The 13,978-nt window shown below is 46.0% G+C and overlaps 1 protein-coding gene across 2 annotated transcripts in view; it reads right to left on the reverse strand.

Moving 5' to 3' along the window:
- NSUN2 (NOP2/Sun RNA methyltransferase 2) overlaps positions 1-13,978 on the reverse strand; it is a 29,225-nt gene that overhangs the window by 14,773 nt on the left and 474 nt on the right. The window contains exons 2-9 of one of the 2 annotated variants that reach the window (XM_036846294.1): positions 13,603-13,908; positions 13,343-13,500; positions 12,074-12,178; positions 6,706-6,811; positions 4,354-4,425; positions 3,474-3,558; positions 2,346-2,538; positions 134-208 (exon numbers count right to left, since the gene is read on the reverse strand). In XM_036846294.1, the coding sequence (XP_036702189.1) occupies positions 134-208; positions 2,346-2,538; positions 3,474-3,558; positions 4,354-4,425; positions 6,706-6,811; positions 12,074-12,178; positions 13,343-13,500; positions 13,603-13,710 (902 nt within the window). In that variant the 5' untranslated portion in view covers positions 13,711-13,908. Of the gene's footprint in view, positions 1-133; positions 209-2,345; positions 2,539-3,473; positions 3,559-4,353; positions 4,426-6,705; positions 6,812-12,073; positions 12,179-13,342; positions 13,501-13,602; positions 13,909-13,978 lie in introns of those variants that run through there. The other variant, XM_036846293.1, reaches the window with a different exon arrangement.

Here is a 13,978-nt window from a genome sequence, read left to right on the forward strand (position 1 = left end):
CGCATGAAGGTGGCCATTAACATTCTGAGGCTTACAGTCAGTCAGCTGAAGCTCTGGATGCCCAGGTAATTCAACCATAAACCTTCACTAATCTCTTAGGCACACAGGGCTACCAATTACACAGTTTATTTACCCATGCAGCTGCAAGCTGTTTAAGGTGCTCCACTTTTTCCAGACGTCAATGTTTTTTCTCATAGTGCCATCTCCACTGCAAAGAAAGACATTTAAGAACTTAAAACTCTGAACCGGTAAGATGATCACAGCTTAACAAATATGTCATATTCCAGTTAAATTACAAAACAGGTATCATTATTATTATTATAAACACCAATTAGCAAACAATCTAAATTCTCACAAGCTACAATAAACTTTCTATTTTTGTTTTGGGGACACTCTAGTACAATAAACTAATTGCACTTCAATTTCAATGCAATAAGGAAATAAAGATTTGAAAAGAACACCTCTCTCAACAAAGAGATAGTAATTTGTTTCCATTTGAGAAAAAATACTAGCAAAACTAATCTTCAGACCTAGGACACAGAACCTTTTGATCCTGCTACTTAGAAAAGAAACTTGGCTAATCAACAGTAACATTTTAATCAGAATTACAAGAATAATGATAAACTTACACTCATAAAGGATTCCCACAGCAAATTCAATTAAGCCAATTTAATTTCTTTACCAAGATTTTTCTATATATCACACTTAAACATTTTTTAATTTCTGCTTTTACTTAATGGAAATCATTTACATGTAAATTCCATAATACAGAGTTGATCAATTAATCTTTCTGTCCACATCTAATTTTATCTACTCAGAATTTGAGTAATTCCTGTGTCTGCTGGCTTTCTCTGTAAAATTTAATTTTCCTTGATGGTCTAGTCACATGTCCTTGAGGTGAAGGGTCTGCAGGATGGAAACGTCCTATACGATATAATTGCTTTCAAATAACATCCCTTGCTTGTATGGTGGTGGCTTAAATTCTAATTCCCTCAACTTACAACTCAGAGCTCATGAGGTCACGTCTTTCTCACAGTATGATATCTGTGATCGAAAGAACACAGGGGTGGGAAAAATCAGTTTTTCTGACCCAAAGGAAAACTAAAAAGCTGCCACCTAAAAAGAAAGGAACGTAGCTCATGACCTATTTCAATTTTTTGAAGGAGAATTCTTTCGGTATTTGACAGGCAGTCACACTCAGTGCTAATGAGTTCTGCCACCAGCAGTAATCTGCCCCTTGTTTAAATAAGACAGGATTTAATTCCGATGTGTCATATTTAAACACTGTGTTTAGTGCTAACAAAGTTCTGTGGCAGCATTTGTACTATGGTCTCAACAAAGTCATGTGTTCAGAAGGTATTAAACATGTGTGACACCAGTGCCTATGTCACTGCCTCCAGGAAATTAACAGACATTTTAAGTTTTATTCTCTTCTTTTTGGAAAAACTCAGTTATTCAGCTATGCCATGAAATTCTTTTATAGGTAAACCCAAAAAATCTAAAATTTATTTGTAAAATTTCAAGAAAGCTATGTGTACAAATACAGAAGAGTTTCCCAAAGGTTGGAACCCCTGAGTTTCTCTGTGCTACATAAGGTTCACCATAGAAGCCCAACGTGATCACGTATTGTCCTATGACAAGTATCCTACACACTCACCGGAAGCAAGCACAAGCAAATCGCCCCGGCACTCACGTCCCGAAATGCCTGTTAACGAGGCTCTATGGTGGCGCTGCTTGCCTCTCAGGTGTCTTCTTCGTGTCCCTTTTTAAGACGATCAAAACCACCCCCTTGGGCTTCCCTGGTGGCGCAGTGGTTGAGAATCTGCCTGCTAATGCAGGGGACGCGGGTTCGAGGCCTGGTCTGGGAAGATCCCACATGCCGCGGAGCAGCTGGGCCCGTGAGCCACAACTACTGAGCCTGCGCGTCTGGAGCCTGTGAGCCACAACTACTGAGCCCGCGCGTCCGGAGCCTGTGCTCCGCAACAAGAGAGGCCGCGACAGTGAGAGGCCCGCGCACCGCGATGAAGAGTGGCCCCCGCCTGCCACAACTAGAGAAGGCCCTCGCACAGAAACGAAGACCCAACACAGCCAAAAATAAATAAATAAATAAGTAAAATTAAAAAAAACAAAAAACAAAAAAAACCACCCCGTCTGATCTCTTCGTTCTGTTTATCACTAAAATTGAGTTTCTGTCTTCTGATTTACGCTCACAGTGTCTCTCTCTTCAAACCAGGTGCCACAAGCTTCATACCTGCAACTGCATGCGCGTCGTGTGCAGATTCACTTTAGACTATATCTGATCTGGTTTCGAGTGGACTCTGGGCTTTCTGGCCTCTGAATCGTACCTGCAAGGGACGTCACATAAGATGCGGTCGTAGAAGAGAGCCTCCTTCTTCCCGTTCACATCCACCTGGAGCCGAGGGATGCAGGAGGCGTCGTGGTTGACCACCATGATGCAGGGGCTGCCCAGCCGCTTGGCCTGGTGCACAAGCAGGTAACAGCGCTTGTTGTCCACGTCATTCGCGATGACAAACCCCTCTGGGAACGCAAAGCTGTGCGTCAGGTGAAGGGTGACGTAAGTGGAGCAATTTCCTGAAATGCGCAACCTCTAGGTGGGCAGGTGAGACGGGCAACTGAGCAAACTTAAGACCGAGCTTCAGATTTGCTAGAACTAGGGACGTGGTCCAGAAAAAGGAACCAGGTGGCTCAGCATGGATTTTACAGTCACTTAAAATGTCAAAACTTCAAAATTCATCTGTTCAACAATTATTCACTTTGTACCAATTACTGTGGCAAAAGTAACGTTTCCATTATTAACTATTAACTAAAAAGGAGGGTGAGGGGAGAAAGATGTAGAAAACAACGAAATCCCCCAACAAGTGTTTAAAATAGCGCACATGTGCTGGGCCTCCATTCTAGACTCTGCGAATCCGCTTCCTGGGGAGGGGCCGAGGCTCCTGAGGGTCAACCCGCTCCCTGGGAGGCTCTGACCTTCGCAATCTTACATAATGTCCTCCAAGTTCAAGACAGATGTCCCATTTCGTATGTGATGTCTGGTAATGTCACAGAACTTACCTATTAAATGGCGGTGGGATTTGAACCTGGGGAGTCTGACAGCAGCTCTGAACAACTACACTCTCCTGCCTCTCACATAGGTAGTAAACAGTCAAAAGGAAACAAAAACCCCAATGTGAGACTGTTACTACTGAAAACTCAGAGGGCAATCTACCTACTGTGGCTTTAAAAAGAAACACCACTTGCTTTTATAGAAAATACACGGAATCCTAAAGTAAAGGCCCTCCCCACAGTGCCCGTGCGGGTCTGAGGACACGTGACAGGTGTGCACAGCGTCCAGCTCTACTTTCAGAGACACAAAACCCATCTGCCTGATGCCTCCTGTGTTACGCTCTTTTCCTTGGCTACAACCCACCAAAGTAGCACCCCTACCCTTCAAACACCAGCCCAGTGCATACCTGGGAAAGGCACGCTCATGTCGGCATGCAGCATCTCGATGAGCTGTGTGGTCTTTGATCCAGGTGCTGCGCACATATCTAAAATCTACTGAAAAGCAAGAAAGTGTCTGATGTTCTTCTTTTGATAAATCAATCATCCTATATTTAATTTAGAATGACTTAAAATTAGTTTTTCATTTCTATTTCACAACCCAAACACATATATTTATAGAATGAATCTATAGCATATTATATTGAACTTCCAGGAGTCTAATATTATATAATGTCCCCAAACCACAGAAGGATAAAGATACTTACTCCACAGGGGATAGGAACAAAATGGCACTAGACACCAGCGAAAGCAATACATTTAGGGATGATGAGTAAAGATGCTAAGTGCGAGAAGCAGTATAACAAGATGCTACGAGGCAGGGCTAGCGGGGTTCAAGTCTCAGCTCAGTCACTGGTGACTAGTTTGTGACTTCAGGCTCCACTTTTCTTTGCCTCCTTCCCCTCATCTGGAAAAATGGGGACAGCGATAGCATCTACCCTCACAGGGATATGTGGATAATAAAGTGAATCGATCCACAAAAAGAACTAGAGCAATGCTCAGCATTCAACAAGTCCTCAATACACGTTCACTATGACTTTCAACCGATTTAGTCAATCAAGAACACTGAAGATCGTCTGAAGATCGTCTGACTAGCAAGTAAAGAAACTGAGTTGTAAAAATTGCAAAAAGAACCTAAAATAAAATATATGTCATTCTCCACTTTACCCAAAGTGAAAAGGAAAACAGAAATGATTGACTATATAAAGAAAAAAAGGTCTCAACAAAACAGAGAGACACAAACACTGATAGTAGCCTACCCACCAGAATTTTCTATTCAATGCACGATACCTTATGGTGAGGGTGAGCATTAAGCAACAGTGGTGGAATCATGCTAACGGCTTCTTGACGACTGATGTTTCCCTTAGAAAATAAAATTTTTTAAAAATCAGCAATGGCGTTAAGAAAGGCAGAAAAAAATTAATATTGGGCGTTATTTCCAATGCAACAGGAAAATACCATATAATTATACACAGAACACAAAAGTTAGTACTATCACATAGACAGTAAGACAGATTTTTATACTAGTGGATAAATGGTTGCTACCAAAAGACTAAGTAAGGATGCCCGTTAATATCAAAACAACATTAGAATATTAGAAATTCAAGTATAACACGAGCACAGGACAGGACAGAAAGTCCCCGTCAGAAGTTTCACAGCTGAAACTGTAAGTTCTATTTCTTAGTTCTCCTGTTTCCAGAACAGCCCACGCCTGCTTTGTATTCCTGAGAACTGTCCCCATCAACCACTGCCCCCACGTTTCCTGTGGAAGAGAGAGAATAATTAAAACTCCTCACTAAACCAACCATCCTCTAGATCTTCACTCGTGGGTCAGGACATCTGTTAAAATGTGCAGCTGTTCAGATTCAGACAAAGTTTCTCAGTGAAATCCAGCACTTGTGTCAATCACAACTCTATTTTTAACAGCTTAGGACTAAACACTTAACAAAAAGCCAAAACAGCATCAGCTGCCAGGAGGCTTCTGCTTCTTTACAACCTGGGGCCCCTGCCCTGGAAAGGTCACCCAAGCAGCCATCACTCATCTTACACCTGCGCCCCTGACTGTCAGAACCTAAACACAGGCCTCCACTCACACCTGTTCCTTTCACCTCATGGGTTTCCGGCCAGCACTGCACCTGAGAGGACTGAACAAGGACTGCCGCGCCAGGGGCACGGACCCCAAGTTCTGGGTTACACCTGTGATTCTGATGAGGCTGCCTTCTGTTTTCACCCGAGCTGTCACTCAGAGCATTCACGTAGGACGAGGATGTCAGGCCCTTGGCTGGACACCCCAGCAGGTGGTCCCTGGATTCATGGACACTCTTTGCAGCCAACTTCGAACAACCCAGGGAGTATTGCACCCTGCTGACTCCTGATCAAAAATCTGGACTGGTTCCCGACGATACACACCACCAACACTAAACTCCAGTGTCCTCTACCTTTCAAAGCTGCCCAAACCCAGCTCTTCATGACCTACCGGACTGTGTATCCCTCCATTCCCCACAAACCCTCTGCTCTGTTGAAGTTCGAGCCTAGATTGCTCTCTAACACATCCACGCAGATTAAAAGCCGAGCCAGAGAACCCCTCCTTGTATGAGCCCGAGCACAGAGCCGGGCCCGTGGTGGTGCTCAGCTCTGTTTACTTCTTACCAGGGTGGGGATGGGGGTGGGAAACCAGGCAAGCGGAGCCCAGGTTGCCAGGTTACCAAGCTGGACACAGAGCCCCAAGGGGGGACAGCTCTACCCTGGACTGAGCAGCTACTAGAACGGAGCGAGGTGAAAGGTTTCTAAATTGATTATGGCTTCAAGGCAAGAAACACGGGAAGCACGATAGTCCTGTCAGCTGGATACAGAAGCTCAGAGGTGACACACAGAGGTTTCCTTGGCTAGAAAAAGGAGATTAGAAAATAGGAAGGGGCAGCTTCTGATTTTAAATGTGAGACTATTAAGAATGCCAAAAAAACTGAAAGTAAACTGCAAAGCTTACAACATCCAAATTTTATGGGCATTCACTCAATCACGCGTTACGCGCGGGAACAGCTATTTTGTTGGGGAAGACGTGATGCTGAAGGTTAGAAGTTCAGTGACGGAACCGCAATCAGGGAGCCTGGGGTGGCTGCGGAGCTGAGAGGGCGAAGGCGAGGTCGCCTGACGAGAACCAAAGCTGTCGTGTTTAGGTCTCGTTTGTCCGTCCGGCAGAGGTGGGGTAAAACACTTTAATAAAATACACACGGCCGTGAGAACATACGACTCTCTCCGCGGGAAAGGCACGTGGCACGCGCACCTCGGAAGGACGTGAGAGCAGACAGGGCAGCTGCTCCGGGGCGGGGCCCATGGAGCAGGGCGCTGTGCCCACCCCGGGGCTGCGGCCGCCCCAACCCGGAGTGGCCAGAAACAAGCAGCCGCGCCGGCATCTGTGGCGGTGCCCGCCGGACGTTTCCCGGTCAGAGGAGCCACACGAGAGAGCAGCTGCGTAAGTTACCAGAAATTCAGGGGGCGACACACACTTCAGCGGGTCTTCTCCGGGCCTCGGCCACCTCACCACTCCCAGTGGCACGTATGGTTAAAATAAAACTACGGGACTGATACTGAGGCCCATTTAAAGTTTCAAGGGAACCAGCAAACGTAGAGGTATCTACTCACAGATTCAGTTTCGCTAACCAGAAACTGGTGAAACTTTTCCAATTGTGGAGACTTTCTCAAGATTTTTCGACTTAAGTTTGTGTGCCAGGCAAGTTCTTCAGGATACCTGACCAAAAAGAAAGCAAAACATTTACGGGTTATGTTAAAGCGGCCTCTTCACACTTCTTGCTTATACAGGTCATAAGCCAAAAGAGACACCCAGCTGTGCTCCGGCCGCTCAGGCCCGTGCTCGCGTGACGGCCGGCAGCACCGTGAGAGCTCTGGGGCACAGGGGTGCACTCTCGCTGCCCCGTGGCCCGGCACAGGCGGCCTGGGCGCTCTGGGAGACACACGCACACGACGCCACTGAGAAGTTATGGTGACGCACGTCCACGATCTGATGAAATGGGAGACTCCCACCCCGCTGCTCTCCACTGTGGTGAGCCAACGTAACGGCACGGAGGCCAACAGAGGACATAAGGTGACGAATTACTTATAAAGTGCAGATCACACAGAATCAAAGTAATGCCGTAGGGCAGGTATTAGAATGTTTGACAAACGTTTGATTACCATCTTTTTAACTATATTTTTCACTATTTCCAAAACAAACCAGTGAATAATGTACTGAAATGTTTTACATACCAAAAAACCTTGGACATCACCAATGCATTAACTTGAGCTCCTAGGCTGCTACTTATACAGACCTAAGAATGAAGCTTCTCCTGCCATTTCTGGGAATATATTTGAACCGTCTACAAATCACGCCATCACTGATTAGGAAGTGTGTGCTTTCTCATCGCAGCTTGCACCTGCCCACCCACTGAGCTCCAGCTGCACAGGTCAGTACACGGATTGGACACATGGGGCCACGCTCAGCATAACGTGGCACTCGGTGACAAATCATACCGAACTCACTGTTAACTCTGAGGTACAATAATGAGTTCAACTTAACAATGCAGGGTCACAATGTTTCCACGTGTCAAACTGCAGCTAAGGTGACAGCCATGAAAATGAAGCCGGAACGTCTGTAAAACAACACATCTGACTGCTTTGAAACTCTGATTATTTGACAGACACAAACTCAGGCTTAAGATCTGAAGACACTGCTCAACTGTCATGTTATCATGAGATACATTTGAAAAATACTTTCCACCAAATAATGAAGATTAAACTGGCTGAATCTGTTCACAGCCACCCTCCAAATGTCCTGGTGCTTTGTTTCTATCTCATATGCCTGTTTCTGTCTTCAATATTTAACCTGTTTCAAATATACAGAACCAAAATGCAATCATACTTACCAGACAATTTCAAAAAGTTTAGCTTTAAATACTCCCTTTGGCCTCACTAGAGGTGAATGGCAGCAATTCACTCAGGTTGGCCCCAGCTGTAGAACTGAAGAAAACCTGCTGCCCCACTGCTACCTTTGCTGACACCCAAACGTCTACTGGCAACCCTAAATTGTCTGTGACTGATGACGGCACACATGCCAGTTACTACTTTACCAAGCCACCAAACACCACTAATTTGAATGCTGCTTGCCACTATTTATTGTACATTGCTGAAGTTTCATTTTCAAATAGAGACAGCAGTCTCTAGATATAACTTGAGGGAATATTTCCTTATGTGCCTTACAGGTTGAATTTCTAGTAGTTAAAATATAAATTTACTATTATAAGAATAAAATTTGATTGTAAGTTATTACGATTGTGAAAGCTCTTACTCTTATGAGAAAAATATTTAAGAACTTTTAGACAGTTAAATACAAAGACAGACAATTAAAATGAAAATATATGTTTCTTATGTAGCTTTAGGAACAACTCTTTTGAGCTAACAAATGTTTATGAAAATCTTCACGGATTTCAACATCAAACAATCTTAAAAAACTGCATTTAATTTATAGTTATGTAATTCAGATTTAGCTCCTGAGTCTTTAAAGTCCTATTTGCAAACTTGTCGTATCTTTTAAGGATAAATTAAAAGCACCGCTGTCCCCTTTGTCCCTAAAACATTCTTAAGAGAAACAGTCTCTAAGTATATACAACACCTATGATAAATCATCTTCAACCCAGACATTTAAAAAGAACACAAACAGCATGACAATAAGGTGTGTTCTCAACAACTGTCAAAACAAGGTCTCTTAAAAAATGCTTTAGGATAATTCCTTACAGCTCCTCGTCTATGAAAAGTAAGGATAAAAATGAAATCTGCCCAAGCTATAAGTCCTATACATAACATTCCTTCTAGAAAACCTGGTTCCCAAAAACATTTCTCCTATATTACATCCCACTATGTACCAAAAGGTTAAAAGAATACATGATCTATTTCTGCATTTTGAACAATATAGAAAACCACCAGAAGTATTTTAAGTTTCTGCTTGACTTGCTTACTGATTTATGGGTTTCCCACACTTGACAAGTGAATTTGATTGATTAAATGTTTATACAATAAAACTATCACACAACTGTCACTGATAATGGGAAAAGGTTGAATGTTGAATATCAGGAACCCAAACCTTACAACATGCTGCTCCCACCCTTCAGCCATGTTCAGAAAATCAAAGCAAACAGTAACGTTTAGAGAAAGCCTGGCCGCTACTGGAGTGACTCGCTGTGTTCTTCACCCACAGAGCACCTGCAGAGCCTTTCCTACAAGTCTGGGAACTCACTGGTCCTGCACCCACACCCAAAATTCAAAAATCGAGAGCGAAAAATAGCTGTTAAATGTTCAATGAGCTGATTAAACAAAAGTATGACCACAGTTTGCAGAGAACAATAAAAATAGTGAGACTAATTCCCGTACTTGTTGGAACTGTGGAGGAAAATTCCACAAGGACAGGCCCAGATAAAAGGCACCTCTTTCCCACAGAAGCATGCTGAATTTTCAGCTCCTCTTACTGCCCAGACGCAGAGGACGGTCAGAGACCGCTGCATCTGAAAAGCCACACCTCTGAACATAAGGTTGAAGGAATAAATGTTTTCAGGTGATTGCGAGAGGCAGCAAACGCAGGCAAGATTACTAGAAATAGAAACGTGCACAAAGACAACCTTAAACCTGCTTCTGGAAACATCAGATGACCCCTACTTAAGTGCCAGGACATCAGTCACATCTCCAAACCTCGGCACGGAAAGGTTAAGTCTGTAACCCAGGGCCTCTGAGAGGAGCAGCGGCTCACCGCGCGAAGGCTGCCTCACTCGGCAACGCTGCAGGCACAGCAACTGGAAAACATCTTCCTTGTCCGCTGGCCTCAGGACAGCAGACGTGCAGTGAGTGACCACCAACAGCCACCTAGCACCTGAGTCCTTTCCCTGTCCTCTAACAGTCAAGCTTTTAAACTCTGACTAAAATCATTTAACGAAGAAACCACCATGAAATTTTCTGGCTTAATACTGAAGGTTTAGTCCTGTGTCCCAGAAATGCATTCTATAATGGTGACATCTGGTTTTGATCTGATTTTAGCATCTGGCCATGCAGCATTCATTCTAAAGGTGGATGATGTGCACATCTGTGATACAGACACTGAAAATCCAAACGGCCAACAAAAGAATGGAAGCAAGCAAATCCACAGCCCATGATTAATGAGAACCTGACCTTGGTTTGTGATCACTAAAGGGTATCACAAGGGCAAAAACAAAAGATAACATCAAATACTTGAAGAGTCAAAGTTTCAAAAGTTGCCAGGAAATGCTGGTTAAATTCAGCTTTTTATGGCAATCATTTAAAATGTGGTGTTGTTGTTTTGTGAGAACTCTCAATACCTCAAAGTTGATCATCTGAAATGTGGAACTACAGCAATTTAACGACTTTTCTGTTTATAAATTAGTCCAGGGCTTGGCATTCCTATGGTTTGTGCTCAAGTACTCCAGACATTTTACGAGACAGAAGGGTCTGCCTTCACACATCTGAGCCCTGAACTGGACCCTGAGAAACAAGTAAGCCACAGGACACCTACAGGACAGGAAGATAAAAGGGCGGTGAGCAGAGAGGGCAGGAGTGTGCTTGGGCCCTGGAGACAGCAGACACACAGGACGGCTGAAGCGGTCTTTCTGAGCCCTTGCCAGGTGAAGGGCTATGATGTGATTTCTAGTCATGTGATTCCTACTCTTTCATTTTTTTAAAATAAATTTATTTATTTTATTTATTTTATTTTTGGCTGCGTTGGGGCTTCGTTGCTGCGCGCGAGCTTTCTCTAGTTGTGGCGAGCAGGGGCTACTCTTCGATGCGGTACGCAGGTTTCTCCTTGCGGTGGCTTCTCTTGTTGCGGAGCACGGGCTCTAGGCACGCGGGCTTCAGTAGTTGTGGCTCACGGGCTCAGCAGCTGTGGCTCACGGGCTCTAGAGCATAGGCTCAGTAGTTGTGGCACGCGGGCTCAGCAGTTGTGGCTTGCGGGCTCTAGAGCACAGGCTCAGTAGTTGTGCACATGGGCTTAGTTGCTCCACGGCATGTGGGATCTTCCCGGACCAGGGCTCGAACCCGTGTCCCCTGCGTTGGCAGGCGGATTCTTAACCACTGCGCCACCAGGGAAGCCCCGATTCCTACTCTCTTGTATGACTTTCGGCGGCGTTGAGTAGTCCGAAATGAAGTCACAGGGACCAGTGTGAATCTCCGTGGTGACTGTTCGGAAACGTCCGGTATTTGGTAACGTCCTCAGAAAGACAGCGTGGGAACAGAAGGGGCGACAGATAGAGAAGAGAACCCCGGGTGCATAACTCTTTAAAACACTGAGACAGTGGCTGGAAGGCTCATCGTCCCGGGCCCTGATGCTCCGAGGCCGAGGAGCTGCTTCAGAAGGACAGAGACGCTGCTGGAGGCGCCGTCAGAGCAGACGGGGACTTCCCGCTCGCTCACACCCCAGGAAAGGGGACCAACACTCATGCTGAGACGCCTCCTTCGTCACCCCCTTCCTTCCCTCAGGTGCATGACTACCTTCTCTTGCGTAGTGTGGTGTGTACAATAAACCGAGTGATTCACAAACTGAATATCGGCTACCCTCCGTGTTATCTCCCACGCCGTGATTCTTACCTGGCCTAACCGCTGGGCCCTGCAACAAAACGTTAAGTCTGCAACGCTTCTGACATGAAGACAAGGGGTGTAAATGGAAATGGTGGAAATGGTAATGTCAAGGAAGGAAAAAGGCTGGACTGACTTGGAAAAATTAACTGAAATCAAGACTTCAATACACTACACTGCAAATCACATAGGAAAACTTGCACACCAGCGTGAAGTAACAGCGATAAAAAAAAGCACTGGGAAGAAGAACTGGAGAATGCCCGGAAAGTATATTCAGGTTCTTTCACGCCAACAGCAAACGCACTACCAAGAAATACATTCAAGTGAGAAAGATTAAAACCCCAGAGAAATACCCAACAGGATGAAGCCTCATTATACCTACCAACTCAGGGGCTGTGGAACTTCAACTTTCTGCCCGTCCACCTCCAGGTCCTCCAGTTCCTTGAAATACTTGTTCTTTAAGCAATGGAGAATCTCTTTTGCGTGGCTATTAAAAAGTAAGCAAGTTTCAAATCCATCTGGAAAGCTAATTTTATAAATTTTATTTCTTTGCAAATTCAAGATTATGTTTTAAAGCTAAAACTATCGTTGTGTGGAGAGAACACATTCTTTAATTACTGCCTTTTTACTCTATTCTTTCAAAGCTTAAACAATCCTCATTGTCTGACCACTAAAAGGTGATAAACTAAACACAATACTACTGCACTCCTTCCCTCCTAAATATTCCTCGAGTTCCATTTTCACTTGCAGGTCATCTTCAAAAGGTATAACTGAAACCATACCCTGTAACTTACACACTCAAGGCCCATAAGGCAAAACACAGTGATTAACTGAGACCCCTAAGCTTGTTTTGCAAAAGACCAGGGATGTGCAGACATGGAAACAACGTGCTAAAGGCCCTTTCACGTGGCACAGGCGCGTTTAGGGACTAAAATAACCCACGGTAAACTTTAGACATCACAGGCTGAAAATCCACCACATGTTAACAGACGGAACGCCCCACCCTGAATTTGCACATGTGACCCATAAACAGGCAGGAAGGACACAGAACCTGTAGGGAACTCTTGAAACTCACCCCAACTTTCCACCCATCATTTCCGAGCGCCCTCCTCCTCTTACTGCCCACCTCCAAGATAAATACCCCACTCAACAGCTGACGGGAAGAGCCGAGCACTGCCTCCTGTCTCCTTGCTTGGCTGCCCTGCAATAAAGCCTTTTCACTTTCTGCAAAAGCCCCTTGCCTCGGTATTTGGTCTCTGTGCAGCGGGCAATGGGCGCGCACTTGTTCACCTACACGACTACAAACAAAAATTTTTTTTTTTAAGAAAGAGAACACTGTACGTTTCACTTAAAACTCGGTAATGTCACAAATTCTCATGTGTTCCAAAGGGTGGGCATCCTCAACTCACGAATTCCCAGGAGTCAACCCTTTGTCAGGCTGCATTTTCCTTTCTCATTCTGGCCTCCCAACTTGCAATCCCTCCTTTCCCTATGACGTAGGACACTTAGGCTCCCTCCTCTCAAGGCCTCCAGGGTCTCGAATCCGCTCCGCTGACGTGCGCTTCTTGGGGGAAAAAATAACACCCGCGTTTTCAACCTTGGGCATGCTAACCCCAACTTTCCAGGAAATACGAAAAGCCTGACCCCCTACCTTTTGTAACCCGTAATTCTTAACGTGGCCGGGAGAGGCTCCCTGAGCGCGTCCATGAACTGGTCCCACTCGCCTTCGGGCACGATCTTGAGCTCCTGATAGTAGTGCTCGAACAGCTTGTTCTCCTTGACTATCTCGGGGTAGCCGCCTTCCCAGCCCTGAGAAATAAGAAGAACGTGTGCCCGGGGCCGGGGAGTCCCCCCTTCGCCGCCTCGCAGGCCTTGGGATCGGGGAGGCCCCCGCGGGGCCCCGGCTCCTACCGCCCCACTGCGCTTCCCGCCGTCCTCGGCGCCGTCCTCCGCGCTCCCGGGTCGCTGCTGCTGCTGCTGCTGCTGCTGGAGCCGCCGGACCCGCGACCGCCGCCCCATGGCCCACGCGGCAGCGCACGCCGCCCGCACACAGCGAGCCGCCACCCTCAACCGCGAGCACTTCCGGGCTGCAGCTCGAGGACCCCGCGGGTCCGCGCCTGCGCCTCTCCCGGACCTGCAGGACCCTTCAGGAAACAAGCCAGAGCGCCGCGACCCGTGCTCCAGGAAAACGACGAGCAGGAGGAGCCGGGGACAGCCCTGAGTGGGAGAGTGGCTCTAGAGAGCAGGCCGAGAGACGCCTGCTGGCCGAGGGCCTGGGTTTCCGCGC

This window comes from Balaenoptera musculus, chromosome 3, assembly GCF_009873245.2.
Source record: "Balaenoptera musculus isolate JJ_BM4_2016_0621 chromosome 3, mBalMus1.pri.v3, whole genome shotgun sequence".
Lineage (NCBI taxonomy): Eukaryota > Metazoa > Chordata > Mammalia > Artiodactyla > Balaenopteridae > Balaenoptera > Balaenoptera musculus.